Source organism: Ochotona curzoniae, unplaced genomic scaffold (genome assembly GCF_017591425.1).
Source record: "Ochotona curzoniae isolate NIBS_2020 unplaced genomic scaffold, NIBS_Ocur_1.0 contig_2754, whole genome shotgun sequence".
NCBI classification, from domain to species: domain Eukaryota; kingdom Metazoa; phylum Chordata; class Mammalia; order Lagomorpha; family Ochotonidae; genus Ochotona; species Ochotona curzoniae.
Genome location: NW_024465582.1, coordinates 26,016,974 through 26,034,549, shown reverse-complemented (window position 1 = coordinate 26,034,549; position 17,576 = coordinate 26,016,974). Strand labels below are relative to the sequence as shown.

Sequence of the window (17,576 nt, the reverse complement as noted above, 5' to 3'; positions counted from 1 at the left end):
TGATTTATTTTTATCAGAAAGGCATATTTACAGAGAGGAGGAGAAACAGAAAGTCTTCTGGCTGCTGATTCACTCCCCAAGTAGCTGCAACAGCCAGAGCTGAACCAATCTGAAGCCAGAATCCAGGCGCTTCTTTCAGTCCTAAGGCTTTGGGCCACTATCTTCTGCTTTTCCAGGCCATTATCAGGGAAATGGATGTAAAGTGGAGCAGCCAGGATGCAAACTAGTGCCCACATGGGATCCTAGAATGTGTAAGGTGAGGATTTAGTCACTGAGCCATTGTGCCAGGCTTGGGATGCAATCTTAATTATTGTGGCATCAGAAAATCAAATACTCCAGGATAAACATAATCAAGAAGGTAAATTAGAAAAAAGTTCTTCAAACATGTACAGGTTCCTATCAAGATGCCCTAGAATCATCTCCAGTTTGAACATCAATTGCCTTCAACTGTTTTTTTGTAACATGAATTGAGTCCATGCATACCCCATAGTGGCCATTCCAGACACTACAACTCTGTTTAATCCACATGTCGTGGGTCCTGACAGGACTATCAGTAATGTGGCCAGAGTCTCTACTAGTTCATCAAACCACTGTTAATTCTGGTAGAGCTGACTGTATGATTGGTACATTCTTATGTGCCACCACTAAAGCACTTTGTCAGTTAGAACTCATTTGGCAATTAAAGAAGAAACCAAAATCAACAAATATACAAAATCTAAGCACACTGACTTAGCAAAGAAAGAATGTATTAAGGAACAGCTTGATTTAAGAGTCAAGTCATATTACCAGATCTGAATTGCTACTATTTCCTTGTCTTGACCTAGTTCTGTTTCTTCTGCTTGAATGGTATTCACCTTTCTTAGGCAGACTCTCCACCCACAAGATGCCTCCACTCTCGGGCTTGTGGGCGTTGTTCCCAACAATCCCAGTCGACGTGGCATTGCCTCTCACCTACTCTCCTTGTGTCACATCTCTGAACTCCCTCCCTGTGGCCAGGAAAATGTGATAACAATTTTTCCTCACAACAAACTTGAGACAGGTGGTTGTTGCATTATCATCATCATTTCCATGAAAAGACAAAGAAACGTAATCCCAGAGAAGGTGATGACCAAAATCCAATACCAGCAGTACCCATGTCCTACTCATCTTGCTCCAAATTCCATACACCAAACACAGAAGTGGTGTTTGCCTTTGAAACCCCTCAATATGCAATTCTAGCCCCAGGCAAGTGTGCCAATAAGATCATTCATCACAAATGAAAAATGACCATGTTGCAAATCAGGGATCAGCCATTCACGTTACAACAGTCTACTGCTATACAGAAGTAACTCGTTTTCAATAAGAAATTCCTCCTGCATTGAGTTACCTGGTTCAAAGTCATTAATGGCAGTGTAGAAATCCTGGGACGGAGAGACCAAGCTGATTGGTTCAGACCACAGCCGACTAAACTTTCGTTAGAACTGAGCAGTATCTCTGGCACATTGTCCATCTTGGCAGGAAAAATAAAGTTTTAAGAAACCTTGCTTACACATTGGTTTTTGCGTAAGGTGGGGATTAGAGATTTACAGAGATTTACAGAGGTCTCACCAGGAAGTCTCTGCACAAGCAGGATTTACCTCCCATCCTCTGCTGTGCTCTGCTAGCGTCACTTGAGCACGGGTCTTTTGTCCCCTTTGGCAGTACTGGTGCTTGGTTGAATCATATACAAAGGTATGCTACAGACTGCTATGGAATTCAGAGGGCCTTTCTACAGATCTGTTTGTCCTGAAAATTAAACTCCACTTGTGAAACCCCAGTGAGGTTTTCATGAAGGAATCACTCACAGATAAGAAGCAGGATTCAACGAAGGGGAGTAAGAGCACCATGAACATGTGTTGGTGGGCCACCATCACCTTGTGCCTTGTAGGTGAAGGACAGTAAGAGGGGCCAGTGTCCGGGGAGTCCAGGAGAAGCTGACTGTAGGAGACCTCCTGTGGGAGAGAAGCAGTGCTGCTAGATCAGAGGAGAGCAGAGGGGAGAAAGGGAAACACATCCACCTCTCCATTACCCTTACCCCACTCCCACTTCCTGCAGTGCCCACCTGTGAACAAGTGACAGGACAAGGAAGCCTGCAGTGGAGTCAGTGAGGGTCGGGCTGGAGTGGGGAAGGCAAATGTGATAAGTGTGTAAACAATGCTGCTTTCAAAGATGGGTTAAGCAGGTCCCTGAAAGGGAAAGTATCACGTTTCAGATCAAAAGTAAAGACAAGAGACGCCCTTGGCTTAGCGGTTAGGGTGCTGCCAGGGACAGCTACAGGTTGACGTGCTGACTTTGAGTTCTGACTGTTTGCAAGTCCAGCTTCCTGCTGATATGTACCTAGAGAAGTAGCATATGACATCTCAAGTAGTGGGAGACCCAGAATGCGTTCTAGACTTCTGGATGGAGCCTGGCTCAGCCCCGCTGTTGTGGACATTTGGGGAGTTAACCAGCAGATGGAAAACATCAGTCTCTCTCTCCCTTCCTCTTTCCTTCCCCCTTGCTCTTTCAAGTAAATTGAAAATCAATAAATATTTTGAGAAGAAAGGTGGAATCAAAACTAAGATGAGGGCTTCCCTTGCATCTCTGACCTTACTGATGTCAAACCTACCAAATTCCTGGAAGGGAAGCAGAAAGCCAAATCTAATCCTTCATGCTCTCATCTAATGCACAGTGGTATTGTGAATGGCCCACGGTGGCCCAACTATCTTCAGAAGTGGTGAGAGTGCACATAACTGGGGTGACTCAGCCATCTGCCTGGATTCCCTGGAAGGGTTTGAATGAGTCACCTGTATGGATTGTATTATTGTTCACATGAACTTTGTTCCCCGTGCTCAGTGTCTCTTTGTTCACTGCAGGTGACTCATCAGAGGAAGTGGACCTGTCCATGGTGTATCAGGCAGCATCCCACGGGGATGTCAATGCTCTGACAGCAGTGATTCGGGAAGACCCTTCCATCCTGGAATGCTGTGACAGTGAAGGTAAGAGACAAACACACTGTTGAGTCAGGAAGGCTCTGCACTTGTCTTCTAGAGATGGCTTTCAGACAAAAGCCATGTCAATCAAGGTACATCTACCTAATCCTTTTGATCCTGGAAGGACACGGAACTGCCTACTCATGGCTTTGGGCAGATCACCTGTGTGTCTTTAAGCAAGCATGTTGAACACAAGGCTTCCATCACCTCTTAGAATGAAGTTGATTTGAGTTTGTTTCCAATATATTTGGAAGAATGACTAAAATAGACATGCCAAGTGATTGAAACAGAGTTATGGAATGAGCAAATACTTTTGGTACCAGTGGATTCTGGGAAAATATAACTGTTCCATAAAACAAGAATTCTAATTCTGGGAAGATGGAATAAAATCTTCCCTTCCCAACCCACTTCCATTCTTTCTGTGAAATGCAATTAAAAACCCTGGAATTACGTACAAAATAAAAAGTTTCTGGGAAAGTGGAAAGAAAATAAGAAGTTGACTAGGATCCTGAGACCAAATGAATAGCCTGGTGATAAGTTTCCTGAGCTTAATTTTTGTGACATCTGTCCCAGAGATGGAGCTAAAAAAGTGCCTACAAAGCAGCACCCACAGGCACAGACAGAGAGCAGAAGCCAACAGTCTCTAACCAAAGAAGCAGGGAAGGAATAGCCTAGATGGCAAGGTTTTTGAGACAAAATCTAATAAATGGGCCTGGCACAATGGCTAAACTGGCTAATTCTCCACCTCCAAGCTCAAGCATCCTATACAGGCACTGATTCATGTCCTGGCTGCTCCACTTACTATCCAGTTCGCTGCTTGTGCCCTGGGAGGGCAGTAGAGGATGGCCCAATGCCTTGGTACCCTGCCTCCACATGAAAGACCCAGAGGAAGCTCCTAGCTCTTGGCTCTGGATTGACTCAGCTCCAGCCGTTGTGGCCACTTGAGGAGTAAACCAGTAGATGGAGGATCCTTCTGTCTCTCCTCTCTGTAAATCTACATTTCCAATAAAAATAAATAAATCTTTTTAAAAAGATTTATTTTTGTTGGACAGTCAAAACAGCCCAACTCCAGCCATTATAGTCATGTGGGGAGGGAACCAGTGCCTGAAAGATCTGTCTATTCCTCTCTCACTCTCTCTCTCCCTTTTCCTATCAAATAAATAAAGCATCACCAAAACAAGCCAACAACAGACAAGAAAAACCCTACAGAAAAGTAGTCCTCAAAAATATAAATATAAAACTTGTTTACAAAATATTAACAAGTAGAATTAAGTAATATATAAAAAAGAATTATACATCATAACCAAGTAAGATTTGTTCTAAGAATGTAAGTCTAGCTCAGTATTTGAAAGTCAATGTAATCTACCAAATTAACCAAAAGAAAAATTGGAGCCAATTTTGTGGCACAGAGAATTAAACTACCCCTGCCATGGCAACATTCCATATCAACACCAGTTTGAGTCCAGGCTGTTCCACTTCCTATCCAACTCCCAGCTAAAGCAACATAAGATTGTCCACATATTTGGGCCCTTGGCACTCATGGGAAAGCCCCAGATCGAGTTACTGGCTCCTGGCTTTGGCTTGCCTCCTCGGCCCCAACCATTGCAGCCATTTGAGGAGTAAGCTAGTGGATGGAAAAAATCTTTCTTTTTTAAAAAAAATAAGAAAAATCATATTTATATCAATTGGTACAAAAAAAAACCATGACAAAATATAAAGTACATTCATAAAAAAAGTCATAGAGAAAAAAAGAAGTAGAGAGGAACTTGCGCAATATGACAAAGCTAAATATTTTACTTAAGAATAAAAGACCAAAGTCATCTGCCCTTGAGGCCAGGAACAAAGCATAAATGTCCATTCTCATCACTCAGAGTATAGCGCAATATCCGTGCAAAGAGGCATCGCAACACGGGAGGAAATTAAAAGCAAACGTTGCATAGAAATATGGAAAATGAAAAAGGAAAACTATTCCCTTTTTGAAAAACTTGATTATCTTCATAGAAAAATCATCAGAAATCTACCCAAACACTCCTACAACTGACCAATCAAATGTGTTCACCAAGGTCACAGGATGTAAGATCAACGCACAAACATAAATTGTGTTTCCATATTCTACCAATAAATACTCAGACACCAAAGTTTAATATTAATATCTTTTAAAAATCACTCAAATAAGAAAAACATACTTCAGTATAAGTAAGAATGTACCAATGTTCATGTGCTTAAAACCGTAAGATTTGGGCCCGGCATGGTAACCTAGTGGCTAAATCCTCACCTTGTACATGCTAGGATCCCATATGGGCGCCAGTTTGTATCTCGGTAGCTCTGTTTCCCATCCAGCTCCCTGTTTGTAGCATGGGAAAGCATTCAAGGACGGCCCAAAGCCTGGGATTCTACACCTGCATGGGAGTCCCAGAGGAGGCTCTGAGCTCCTGACTTCAGATTGGCACAGCTCTGGCCATTGCAACCACTTGGGGAGTGACTCATCCGATGGAAGAGCTTCCTCTGTCTGTCTCTCCTCGTCTCTGTATATCTGCCCTTCCAATGAAAATAAATAAATCTTAAAAAAAAAAAGCCCCAAGATTTGTCAAAACAAATCAAAGACCTAAATATAAGGAGAGGCATGCCATGTTCATAGATTAGAAGACAAGATAACCAATGAGCATCTTCCAAATTTGTATACATGTATAGTCTAACTTTTAAAAAGTTGCAGTTTAGTATAGGATAGAGACTATAATTTTTGCCCAAACCTCCTATTTGTTATGGCCATAGACAAGACTATCTAAAATATAAATAGAAATACAAAGGAAGTAGGATATTTAAAACAATTTTTTAAAAAAGAATAGAGGAATCACTGTACCCAATTTCAAGACTTAGAGCTGCATAAATCACATCTATGGCATACGGGCTGAGGAGTTAACACACAGGTCAATGGAAAAGAACAGAGAACTCAGAAATCAACCCACACAAGTGCTGAAAGTGTAAATGCACTTTGGTTCAAGCAAACCTTTTCAGCAAGTATTGCAGGAGCGATTTCAACACTCATAGACCCCCCCCCCAAAAAAAAAAACAAGAAGTAAAGGAAAAGAGAATGAAAGAAGGAAGGAGGAAGGAAAGGCAAGGGAAGAAGGAAGGAAGGGAGAGGGAGGAAGGGAGGGAGATAGGAAGAAGGAGAGAAAAAAGGCACAGTAACACGGTTTATAAAAATTAATTCAATATGGCTCACAGACTCAAGTTCCCTGGTGGTCTAGTGGTTAGGATTCTGCACTCTCAATATGGCTCACAGACTTAAAATATGAAAGTTTACACTTTTTGGGGAAAAAAAAGCATGGAAGAAAATCTTAAGGGTGTAGGGCTAGACAAGCAGTTTTTCAGCTCAACACTGTAAGTTCAGTTCATAAAAGGAAAAACTTGATAAATACAAACTCAGGAGAAATTAAAAACATTTGCCTCTCTATTGAGAGGATCCCAGGAGAAACTCCATGAGAGGAAGAAAATATTTGCACACCACATATCCCACCGAGGCAGGCTGTTTCAGAGTCGGTACTCCTTGGACCTTGACGTTTATGCTGATTCTCCCCAGCTCTTCCCAGAACAAGCCTCCACACCTTTCTGTGAACTCTTGGTCTCAGTTTTCTCATCTATGAAATGCAGACAGAGTTACAGGATTTGGGAATTTTTGTTATTATTATTTTTAATGAGAATCAAATGTGTTAATCCATCTTGAGTGCTTAGAGTTAAGCCTGGCACATAACAGGCACTTGATAAATATTAGTAATTCATGTTGCTTTTGGAATTGCATGACCATATCATAACTACTTCACAACTACCCAGAACAAGGCTGTGAGTCTCAAAATCCCGAGGCTAAGAAGATGGGTGGAAATGTTGTTCCCTTGGTTCATGCTTTTGCTGTCGCCAACCTCATCATGGGCAGCTCTTACCAGGACAATCTAAAGATGCCAGCTACTAAAGCTACTTTCACACTAGGCATGCCTGACCCAGCCGCTCCAGCCTCTGTGTGTCTAATTGCACATGTGAACTATTTCAAACGTATGGCTGGTGTGGAACTAACATGTCAAGCTTAACTGATACTTACCACCCAGATTTTATAATTTTTACAATTGGCAAGTCTGTCTTGGGATTTTGTTTTTGAAGAAATAGAGTTAGAGAATAGTTGAAGACCCTTCGTGTCCTTTGCTAATTCTGTCCTGTTGCCATTCTTTTTAGTGAATAATCTTTTCTTGGTTAATAGATTGAATCACTGTCACCCAATCATTTCATTTTGTTTATAATTTTATATACAGTACAATAATTTTAATTTAAACATAATTAAGTTTAATAAAAGATTCCCTTCATAGTTCAGACTTTTTTTTGTGCCTTCTTCAGTGAGATTTTACCTACCTTAATGGTTTTTTCTTTTTTAAGATTTATTTTGTTATCATTGGAAAGGTAGATTTACAGAGAGAAGGAGAGACGGAAAGATCTTCCATCTGCTGGTTCACTCCCTGAATGGCCTCAATGTCTGGAGCTGAGCTGATCCAAAGCCAGCAACCAGGAGCCAGGAGCTTCTTTTGGGTCTCCCACATGAAAGCATGCAGGGTCCCACGGCTTTGGGCCATCTTCTGCTACCTCCCCAGGCCACAATCAGGAAGCTGGGTGGTAATTGAAGCAGCTGGGACATGAACCAGCACCCATATTGGGATCCAGTCACTTGCCAGGGGAAGATTAGCCAATTGAGCCATCGTGCCTTTATAGCCTTGATGCTATAAAGATATTTTTCTGTATTTTCTTTAAAAATTCTTAAGTTTGGGGCCTGGCATGGTAGCCTAGTGGCTAAATTCCTCAACTTACACATGCCTCTGGGATCCCACTTAGGCACAAGTTTGTTTTCTGGCAGCCCCCCTTTCCATCCAGCTCCCTGCTTGTGGCCTGGGAAAACAGTTGAGGAGAGTCCAAAGCCTTGGGTCCCTGCACCAGCGTGGGAGACCTAGAAGAGCTCCTGGCTCCTGGCTTCGGATCAGTGCAGCTCCAGCCATTGCAGTCACTTGGGGAATGAACCATCAGATGGAAGATCTTCATCTCTGTCTCTCCTTCTCTCTGTATATCCGACTTCCAATAAAAAAAAATCTTTTTTGAAAAATTCTTAAATTTTGTTTCTTATACCTGGCCTCTAATCCATGTGAAATATATTTACATATGTTATGGAATTTGAATTTAATTGTAATTTGTCCCTTTCTATAGTTAATTGGTCAGCACCATTTGCCAGAAACTTCTTCCCCTATTGATTTCCAACATTACTCTGGCCTTAGTCTAAGTTCCCACACAGAACTGATGTTCAGAATCGCTTTTATGTTATGCTGACCTAGCTATTGTGTTTAACTGCTACCCCTTGGTAATACATCTTATTGATAAATAAGCCCTTGGAGCATCTACTTTTGCTTTCCCAGTTGTATTAGCTGTGAGCTGGATCAGAGGCAGATCCACCGGGGCTCTAACCAGAGTTCTAATGCAGGATGCAGGTGTCTCAAATGGCAGCCTAACCCACTGCACCACCACAAGGCTGACCTCCCTATTTTTCCTTTTCTTAATTTTTTTTTCCTACAAAGAAGGTGTATCCATTTAAAACAAATTTTAGAACTCAATTTGGTGGTGAGTTTTTTTTGTCACTCCTCCGTTAACCGTTAGAGACACCTTAGTGAGATTATTCTAAAATTAAGAAATATTATTGAGCAAGCATTCACATATGCATTTCTAACTTGTACCAGGTGACAGTGTTGCAGTGATGAACATTAGCGTTGTAAATCATTCCCCTTGCAACTTCTAGTTTAGAAGTCCATTTAAAAAAAAGATACTTATTTAGAAGGCAAAGTAAGAGTGGGGGTGCAGTGGTGAGAGAGACAGACAGAGAGATATGTGTCTTCCAACCACTGGTTCACTCTTCCAAAGGCCACAGTGTACCTGGTTCGTCTTCCACTGCTTTCCCAGGCGCACTGGCAAGAAGCTGGATTGAAGTGGAGCAGTTGGGACTTGAACTGGTACCCATGTGGATGCCAGCACAGACAGTAGCTGGACGTGTTATGCCACAATGCTTGCCTCAATGAGTGTAGTTGTAAGCAAGTTAGCATTCCCAATAAATGCATACAGTAAGTACAAAATATTGAGTTGATACAGAAAAAAATAAAGACCCACCTCAACTAGGTGATCAATATTAAGAATTAAATAATTTTTTTAAAAAAATTTAAGTAAATAAAAATCTTCAAGAAAAAGAAAGGGTGATGAGTATTATAATATGGGTTTGAGTTTATGCCGCAGAGTCAGATTTGTTCAGAGAAGTGTATAAATACTCTAGACCCTCAAGGACAGCATACGTTAGGGGGTAAATAGAAGTGCTTTCGTTTTATTGACTAAACATTTCAGATTCACGGATTGCTTCAGTGGTTGCCTTCTGCAGCGTGTATTTTATCCTCCAGTAGTTAAGGCGATGATAGGAAGGAAAGTGAAAGAGAAGAAGGGTGGTAAGTGGGAGAGAGGAAGGAAGGAATGGAGACAAGGAAGGGAGGAAGAAAGGAAGGAAGCAAGGAAGCCCGATGTAGTAGCATAACAGGCGAATCCTCCATCTATCAAACTAGCATCCCACGAGGCACTGCTTCAATACCAGCTGTTCCACTTCCTACCTCCCTCCCTGATAATGGCCTGGGAAAGTAACAAAGGATGTCCCAAGTAGTATTCAGGTCCTTACACCCACAAGGGAGACCTGGAAGAAGCTCCTGACTCCCAGCTTCAGACTGGCCCAGCTCTGGTCTTTGGGACCTTTTGGGAAGTAAACTTGTGGATGGAAGACCTCTCATTGTCTCTTCTCACTGTAACTCAGCCTTTCAGATGAAAATAATAATAATAATAATAAAGTTAAAAATTTGTAAAGGAAGGAATGAAGGGAGGAAGGGAGAGAGGAAGGGAGAGAGGAAGGGAAAGAGTCAACGTTTCCACTATGTTAAGGTCCAGCCACTTCCTGGCTGCCTTTGGCCAGAGCAGCAGCCTCAGGGAGTGTTGGAGGGGAAAAAGTTGGACAACACTGAGGGTGCCAGCTGCATCTTGCAGTGACTACAGCAGTCCTGGTGCTTGCCCACTTTGGAGAGCTCTGAGGGGCCTCATTTACAGTTCACACAGAACAGGACCACAGTCTCAACACAGCAATCGAAAGACACGTCAGAAAGGCACAGTTGTGCAAGGAGTCGAATCTGAACAGCATGAAGCCACCGATCTGCACCTCACACAGCCCTGCCACGTTATCAGACAGGTGGCTTCACGTCGACTTTTATTCAGGAAACAAATACATTTAAAACAAAAGTCTTGGCCTTTATTTACTGCAAAAACAAGAAAATATTTCAGTACATGTGGCTCTTTTTGGCAAGAATTTGTGGAATCCAAGCTAGGCCATCATCACAGCTTTCTACCATCCACCCCGTCTGTGTCTGCCTTTGTCTCAGACCTGTCTGCCTGATGGAACTACCTTCCAAAACCACTTCCAGATTTTGTATTGTTCAGGCCAAGACCAGACCAACCTGCCTGTTCTATCCCAAAGTGTGTTGGTGCCCAAGGCAGTAATAAGCCAATTCTTTCATCTATTCAAAAAATGTTAACAGTTTATTGCAAAATTACAGAAGACTGGAGGGGGAAAAAATCAGAAAAAATTACATCTTTGATAGAAGTATAGAAATTATCATCTTCTTACCCTCATCCAATGCACTTCACCAACTGGGGATGTATTGCTGAAGGTAGAGCCAGTGAAGAAATAAAGTTGGCTCATCAATTTCCCAAGTCAAACATTTGTAAAGGCTGTTGAAATGTCTCATTCCAGGATGCACACCCTTGATGCATGCGGTTTCTGGACGTCAAGTGGACACAGTGAAGCTGCTGTTGAAGATGGGAGCCAATATTAACATGCAGGACGCTTATGGCCGCACGAGCTTGTGTCTGGCAACATACCTGGTACTGACTTGTATCTGCCAAGGAGCTAAGGGGCAGGTCATGCTATAAGAGCAGTGACATCACCCTTGGAGAAACGGTCTTTGCTGTCTTGACATCGGTTTCCTTTGGGATATTTCTAGATACCCTCAGTGACTGCAAGGCCCTCCGTAAATATCTGAAAGGGTTGTCATATGTTTATGATCCAGTTATTACCTGGGAGGGTAGGATTAGTTGGCTAGAAGCTAAAGAATGTGGGGAAGGAAAGATGGGGCCTGGGAAAAGTGGGATTGGTGGGGTTGGAAGAGAAATTCCACATCGCTCCAGGACAACATCTAACACAGGGCTCCACATTCAGACCAGGCTCCATTTTTAAGTTGTATCATGCCAGTGTTTGCTAGGAGAGAGTGCAGCTAGCATTTCCCAACTTGAATGTGTGCTTGGCTATGTCTTGTTGAAAATCTTCCCAACCTATGATTATTTTAGGCAACCCTGGGGCTGCCTTGAGTCCATGGCAAGCAAGTCCTAACCCCTGTATGAGGCTTATGATTTATCCTTAACAAGGTGACACCCAGCAATCTTCATCATGACCAGCACTGCTGCCAGCAACAGCCAGGGCCGGGTCAAAGCAAAGTTAAGAGCAATCCAGATCTCCCATGTGGGTGATAGGGACCCAAGTGCTTCATCCATCACTACTGCCTCCCAGGGAGCACATTAACAAATTGCTAGAATCAGACCTCTGATAGGGGATGTGGGCACCTCACACCCCACGCCATATATATATATATATATATATTCACACATACATATATGTAAATATGCATATGTATGTATGTTTCTATATATATTAAATCTATCTCTGCTTTTTTTTCCTCTAGGACTCAGGCACAAAATCTGGGAGACTTCTTTTTCAAAGTATGACCCAGTGGTCTCTTGCATCAACATACCCCCCCAAGGGGCTTTTGTTGCGAATTCAGGGGTTTGGGGCATACCCCTAACCTCCCAAGTCAGACACCATGGGAGAGGGACTGACTGCTGGTGGTGGTGGTAGCAGCAGGGTGGTATGAAAAATTTTAAAACCTCCCTGGTAATTCGCATGCCCATTGGAGCCTGAAAACCGCTATTCTTCTCACCCTAGCTGAGGTCTCATATCCCAGACAGACATGGGACCAACCTCCCTGACTGTCCCTTTTAGCATGTGCCCCAGTAACTGCTCTTGCCAAAGACTGTTGGTATTGGAGCTGGCAAAAAGAGAACACTTAGATCAAATAATGGAGAAAAGGGTACAAGAAGTCTCTGAAGTTACACAACTACTGTACTTCCTTCAGAATTCTGAAACTTATAATTTCAGATTTCTCCAGGACAGCTCCTGGGGAGGAACTTTCCTCCAGGCCACAGAGAACCATGATGGATAACTCCCGGAGCCTCAAGGGAGACACCTCTGTGCACAGCTCTCTGGGAAAGTGCTCCCAGGCTCTGTGAGGGTGGAGCCTGTATGAGGGCAGCTTCTTACCATGTTTCCACATCTGTGCAGCTCCCTAAAGCCATGACCCTCCCAACCCTCCCAACATTCCCCAGCAACATGGATCTTAAAGAATTGTGCTGTGTGCTGCCCCCACTGTCTCCTCATAATGTTTGGATTCAAATGTTAAAGAGAAATTTGACAAAAGGAATATCGGACATTGGCTCTCACAACTCCAAACTCAGTAGACAGAAAAATGCATCATAGATGGGAGACGTTGGATTGGTCACTTTGCTGCCAGGTGCCTCTGTGCCCACCTGTGAGAAGTAATAAAAGTACTCTCCTAGGTGCATGATAACAGAAGGAAACACACATGTGGGGTCACCAACAGTTAACAGGTGCAAAACTCACTTGTTGCTTCTGGATGACCATCTTCAAGGGCTATTTATTTGATATTATTCTCTAAAGAGAAAAAAATCACTACATATTCACATGGAGTTCCTCCAAGAAATGTTACAAAATAATTGAAAACATTTCAAGCTACACCCCCAACCAAAAAAAAAATTTTTTCCTGCTTTTTCAAAGCTGTAAATTATTGGCAACTATAAAACATGTCCAGGCGTGTTTCCTTTGGGTGTTCTGATTGTATTTTCTCCTTTTAATCAGAGATTTGATGACTTAGACATTAACAGCTAAAAGCAGATTTAATACATTAGTGAACTCTGAATCAACACTGACAATGCCAAAAAAAATCTGCTTAAGACTTAGATACAAGCATATTCAAGAAATGGAGAATAAAATTAAAGCACATTTCTTAGTGGTTAAAAAAAAATCTTGAAGTGAATACATATGAGGGATTTTCAGAAACGATTCCTGGAAAGTGACTATTACAAAAAAATGGTGTATCTTTTCGAATTAGCATCATGTTATTGGGGAATTCTGCATAAACCAAGTCAACATGCACACTGATGAATTTTGATGTCCTTCTCTTGTTAGATTATTTCCCTTAGATGTTGCCAAAGCTAAGATTTTCTCATTATTATCTCCCCTCTCCATGCATTTACTAACATTTTTCCAATATTGCAAAATCAGGAGGGGAAAACCTTCAGTCATCTTTGTCTCCTCACTAGGTAGTCTTGAAGCTTAACTATACGTGAATGGGCAGAAAGGCAGAAAACCTGCTAATGAACGAAACAAAGAGTTAGCAGTGTTCTTTACAATAACATTTGTTTGTGAGTGTATCTGCCATTGAATGAGTAACCCACGAGGTTCTGAGTGTGCACCGGTGGCATTGCCATCAGTGTATGAGCCAAGATTGGGTATCAGTAGGCTTGAGTCAGTTATAGTACAGATGAAAAGCCATGGATTATGCCCTGCCTCTTACAGTGGGAAAGGAGTGAAGTTGACCCAGTTGTACATGTTGACCAAGGCAGGCACAAACATGAAATGTGGCGATGTCAGGTCTCAGTCTGGATAATTAATAGACAATCAAACTTTCACACAAAGTTTCTTAGGGAATGAGTGGGCACAACACAGTAAAGGAAAACCCTTAAAGGGTGTTAGTAATAGCCCGTATACGGTGATCTAGGCTGTCCACATCAGAAAGGGTGTTCTACAAAACAGCAGGGTTCAACCATTGGTAAAGACCCAGAATAGGCTTGAGAGCATCAGGATGGGGACTGTCTAGAATAAGCAGGATGCCGCCATTTTGTGGCTCCCAGCAAAGAAACCCGAACTAGAAGCCATGTTTATTAGACATAGTTCAACTGAGGCACAGTGTGCAGGTGGAGACCCACACAAGACAAAAGAGTCTGATCTTTTAGAATTGGCTCATGACATGTAAGGTAGACTACTGACAAACATGCTTGGGGGCTAAACACGCTGGAGAGGCTGGAGCTGTTACCCTCCAAGGGTATGCCAACTTTATCGGAACAGCTGATACAGTCTGACCATGAAAGGAGAATGCCAGGGAACAGGTGAGGGAGGCGGGGGCACACAGGGTCAGCCACCCTCTGGCAGGGTGATGTTCCGGGATGTTAGGTGGGAATCTGTACCTCAAGCCCTCTGACCCCCTAACAGAGGGGTCTAAATCAGAGCCGGGGTCCTTGACCACTTCAACGCTAAGAAACCAAACACTTAGACAAACCAAAAAAGGAAGAAAAAGCTAAGGAAAGTGGATTGGTCTGTGCGTTGTGCACCTGTGTTATGTAAGGATGTGGCTGTCTCTGTGTTTCAGGGTTGGCTGGAAGGCTGTGTAAGTTTGCTCAGAAATGGTGCCAAGCACAACATCCCAGACAAGAATGGGCGCCTGCCACTGCACGCTGCCACTGCTGAGCCTGACGTGAGGTAAGCAGGGCAGCTTGGAAGGAACCCAACCTGTGTAAGATGGTCATCCCAGCTACCCCTTAGTGGCTGATTAGAACAAAAGCTATTCTTTATTGTTTCTAAGGTTACAATGACCAGTGCCCCAACAAGAGACCCTAGAGCAGTCTTCAACTCTAATCTCATTCCTCTCTTGTGTTGATAACCTGTACCTCCAAGTGCTTGAGAAGAAATGTTGTCAGCATCAGAATACATATATTCATTTGTTCATTCAATTAGCCACTAATTACTTAGGAAGAGTTTATTGGGGACCAAGCCTGGCCTTTAGTTCTTCCCTGTTCAGGAGTAAACCAGAGTCTCTGACGTCACAGAACTTGCATTCCAATGAAAGAGTTAAGTGAACAAATAAATGGTCATTTCCATTAGGAAGAAAATCAAACTGGTTAAAAAAAAAAAAAAAAAAGAAGCAGCAGCAGCAGAAGCCACGAGTGGACAGCAAAATGGGTGTCTGCATTCCAGGGTCAGGCCTGTGTGTAGGTGCTGGGAATGGAGCAAGGAACCCAAGGCAGGAAGGCTGGGGCTTAGAGAGAAAGCGGGAAATGTGTGCCTCTGGACACCATGTGAAGAAAGACCTTCACAAAGATCATATTTTTGTAATATAATGGAGCAACCGTAGTTGCTCTGCCCAGACTAAGAGCCACTTTCTCGTCCATTGCTGTGGTCTAGCTGGCCTCGGTCTCCTGTCTTGCGAAAGCACCTGTCTGCTCCCCACTTCATCAGCAGGTAGCAGCAGCCTCTACAATGGAAAAGGTAATACTTTGGGACCTTCCAGAACCTGTGCAGTACAGAGCCTGCCTCTGCTCAGCTCCCAGCCTCCCGTCAGCCAGCATCAAGGGAAGATCATCTACTGTGCTCCACCCTCTGAAGCTGTGTCCAGAACCAAAACCTAGAGCTCTCGGGTCTGGGGTGGGGCTTGGAGCAACACCACCAACTTCCAGGCTGTGGGATAACAAGATCTCTTCATTTCAGTCTCTGTTACAGGAAAGGCAAGGAGCTTGGGAAATTCCAGGACTGTTCCAAAGGCATGCTTTTTATTATCTTGGACTAGATCCAGAAATAGCAGATCGCTAGGATTTACCCAAAGCCCAACAAAACAGGGAAGTTTAGAGAAGAAACAAGGAGCCCAGACATTCTGCACTCAGTGGACATCAAACTCCCTTCTGTCCTTTTGAACAGGAGTGGGGGGCAAAATAACAGGAGAGTTTTTCCAGAAAACCTAGTCAAACATTTAGTCACAAGATCATACTGCTTTCCCAAGAAATTGAAAGTGTGGCTTTTAATATGGTTTGGCCTTGATTCGCTCTACTTGCTTGCTCGCTTTTACCAGCCCCAGGAGGAGGCCATTTCAAAACCTACTAACCATGATAGAAGGTAAAAACCCTCTTGAGTTATGGCAATTACAGCTGTTATAACAAACAAATCTTAAAATTACAGTGATTTAACACAATAAAAAAAATGTATTTCTTTGACATGTAACATTCCAAGGTAGGTAACCACAGATGGTGGCTGACTGTCCTCCACATCTGGTGGTTCAGGGAACCCTGCTTCTTCATTTTGTTTCTCCATCATTTTCTGGATCACAAAATGCCATTCAGCCTGTAGATGGGGAAAATCTTCAGCTTGCAAAGGACACGTTCATTTCTATTTCTGTTGCTCCAGTGAAGGCTAGCCATTTGACTGCGTTTGAGTGCTCTGGGGAATGTAGTTTTGAGCCAAGGAATCTACGCCTCAGCAGTGACTACAATCCACGAAAGGCATGGATTTTGGTGAAAAACTTGGCCGTGTCCGCCATTCACCCCTGGTGCAGGAGGGATAAACCAAACCTACACTGCAGAAATTACATTCTCAACCAATCCTCTGAAGTCACTATAATAATAAATTGAAAACCAACCCAATTGTACTCGATTACTTTCTTGGAGAACATTTGGTGCATCTTCTTTTTGTGGACCTGTTTGTTGATTTCAAGCCCAGCAATGGCTCCAGACTCCACACGATCTACATTTCATTGCTATACCCGGAAAAGCAAAAAACTGTGGCTTCCACTTCTTTGGAAATTGTACCTAATGACCCTGCCCCCGCCCTGGGTGAGTAGATGATATGGTTTTATTGTCCTAAATGGGCATTTAAGTAATTCTGAAAGATAAAATTCTGCTTTTATTACAGTAATACTAGCTACTTTAAGTAATAAAATCCCAAGGTTAAGATTATTTTAAAACCAAATCATTATTTCTAATAAATGTTCTCCAAGAAAGTAATCGAGTTAAACCATAACACCCCATATAACAAATTGTTTAGTTTGGAAACTTACCAAACAGTTGGAGTCTCATTTGCCTTAAAAGATTCCTATGGAATTATATTGTAAGAAATTAAATATTTTATGGCTGTTTTATGGAGAAATTTTATGGCGTGACAGAGCTTGATAACAGATTTTCCATCACAGGTTCATTCCAGTCTATTGTTTGTGTGTCAGCATGGGCTTCGAATAGTTTTACGTGAAAAGTAAGAGCTTAGTCTGGCCTGTGGGTATTCTCTGTTCTTACAACCACAATGGGAAGGCAGTGACCTCTTATTTTGCCACATGACCTTATTTGACTGCTCAATTTTCCCAGGTGAGCACCATATTAGGCCAACGTGGCTGGCCACTAGAGCATGGGGGCCTGAACTTCACCTATGATGAGGGCGAGCAGGAGGATCACCACACTAGTAATTTTCCAAGCTGAGTTCCAAGTGCTCTAAGCTCAGTTCCCAGGGCTGTGCAGGTGCCATCTCATCTCATC

The 17,576-nt window shown here is 42.7% G+C and overlaps 1 protein-coding gene across 1 annotated transcript in view; it reads left to right on the top strand.

The window, feature by feature from the left end:
- ANKRD55 (ankyrin repeat domain 55) overlaps positions 1 to 17,576 on the top strand; it is a 167,068-nt gene that overhangs the window by 92,957 nt on the left and 56,535 nt on the right. Inside the window, exons 4-6 of the mRNA XM_040977549.1 lie at positions 2,874 to 2,996; positions 10,849 to 10,979; positions 14,654 to 14,763. Coding sequence (XP_040833483.1) covers positions 2,874 to 2,996; positions 10,849 to 10,979; positions 14,654 to 14,763 — 364 coding nt within the window. The remainder of the gene's footprint in view (positions 1 to 2,873; positions 2,997 to 10,848; positions 10,980 to 14,653; positions 14,764 to 17,576) is intronic.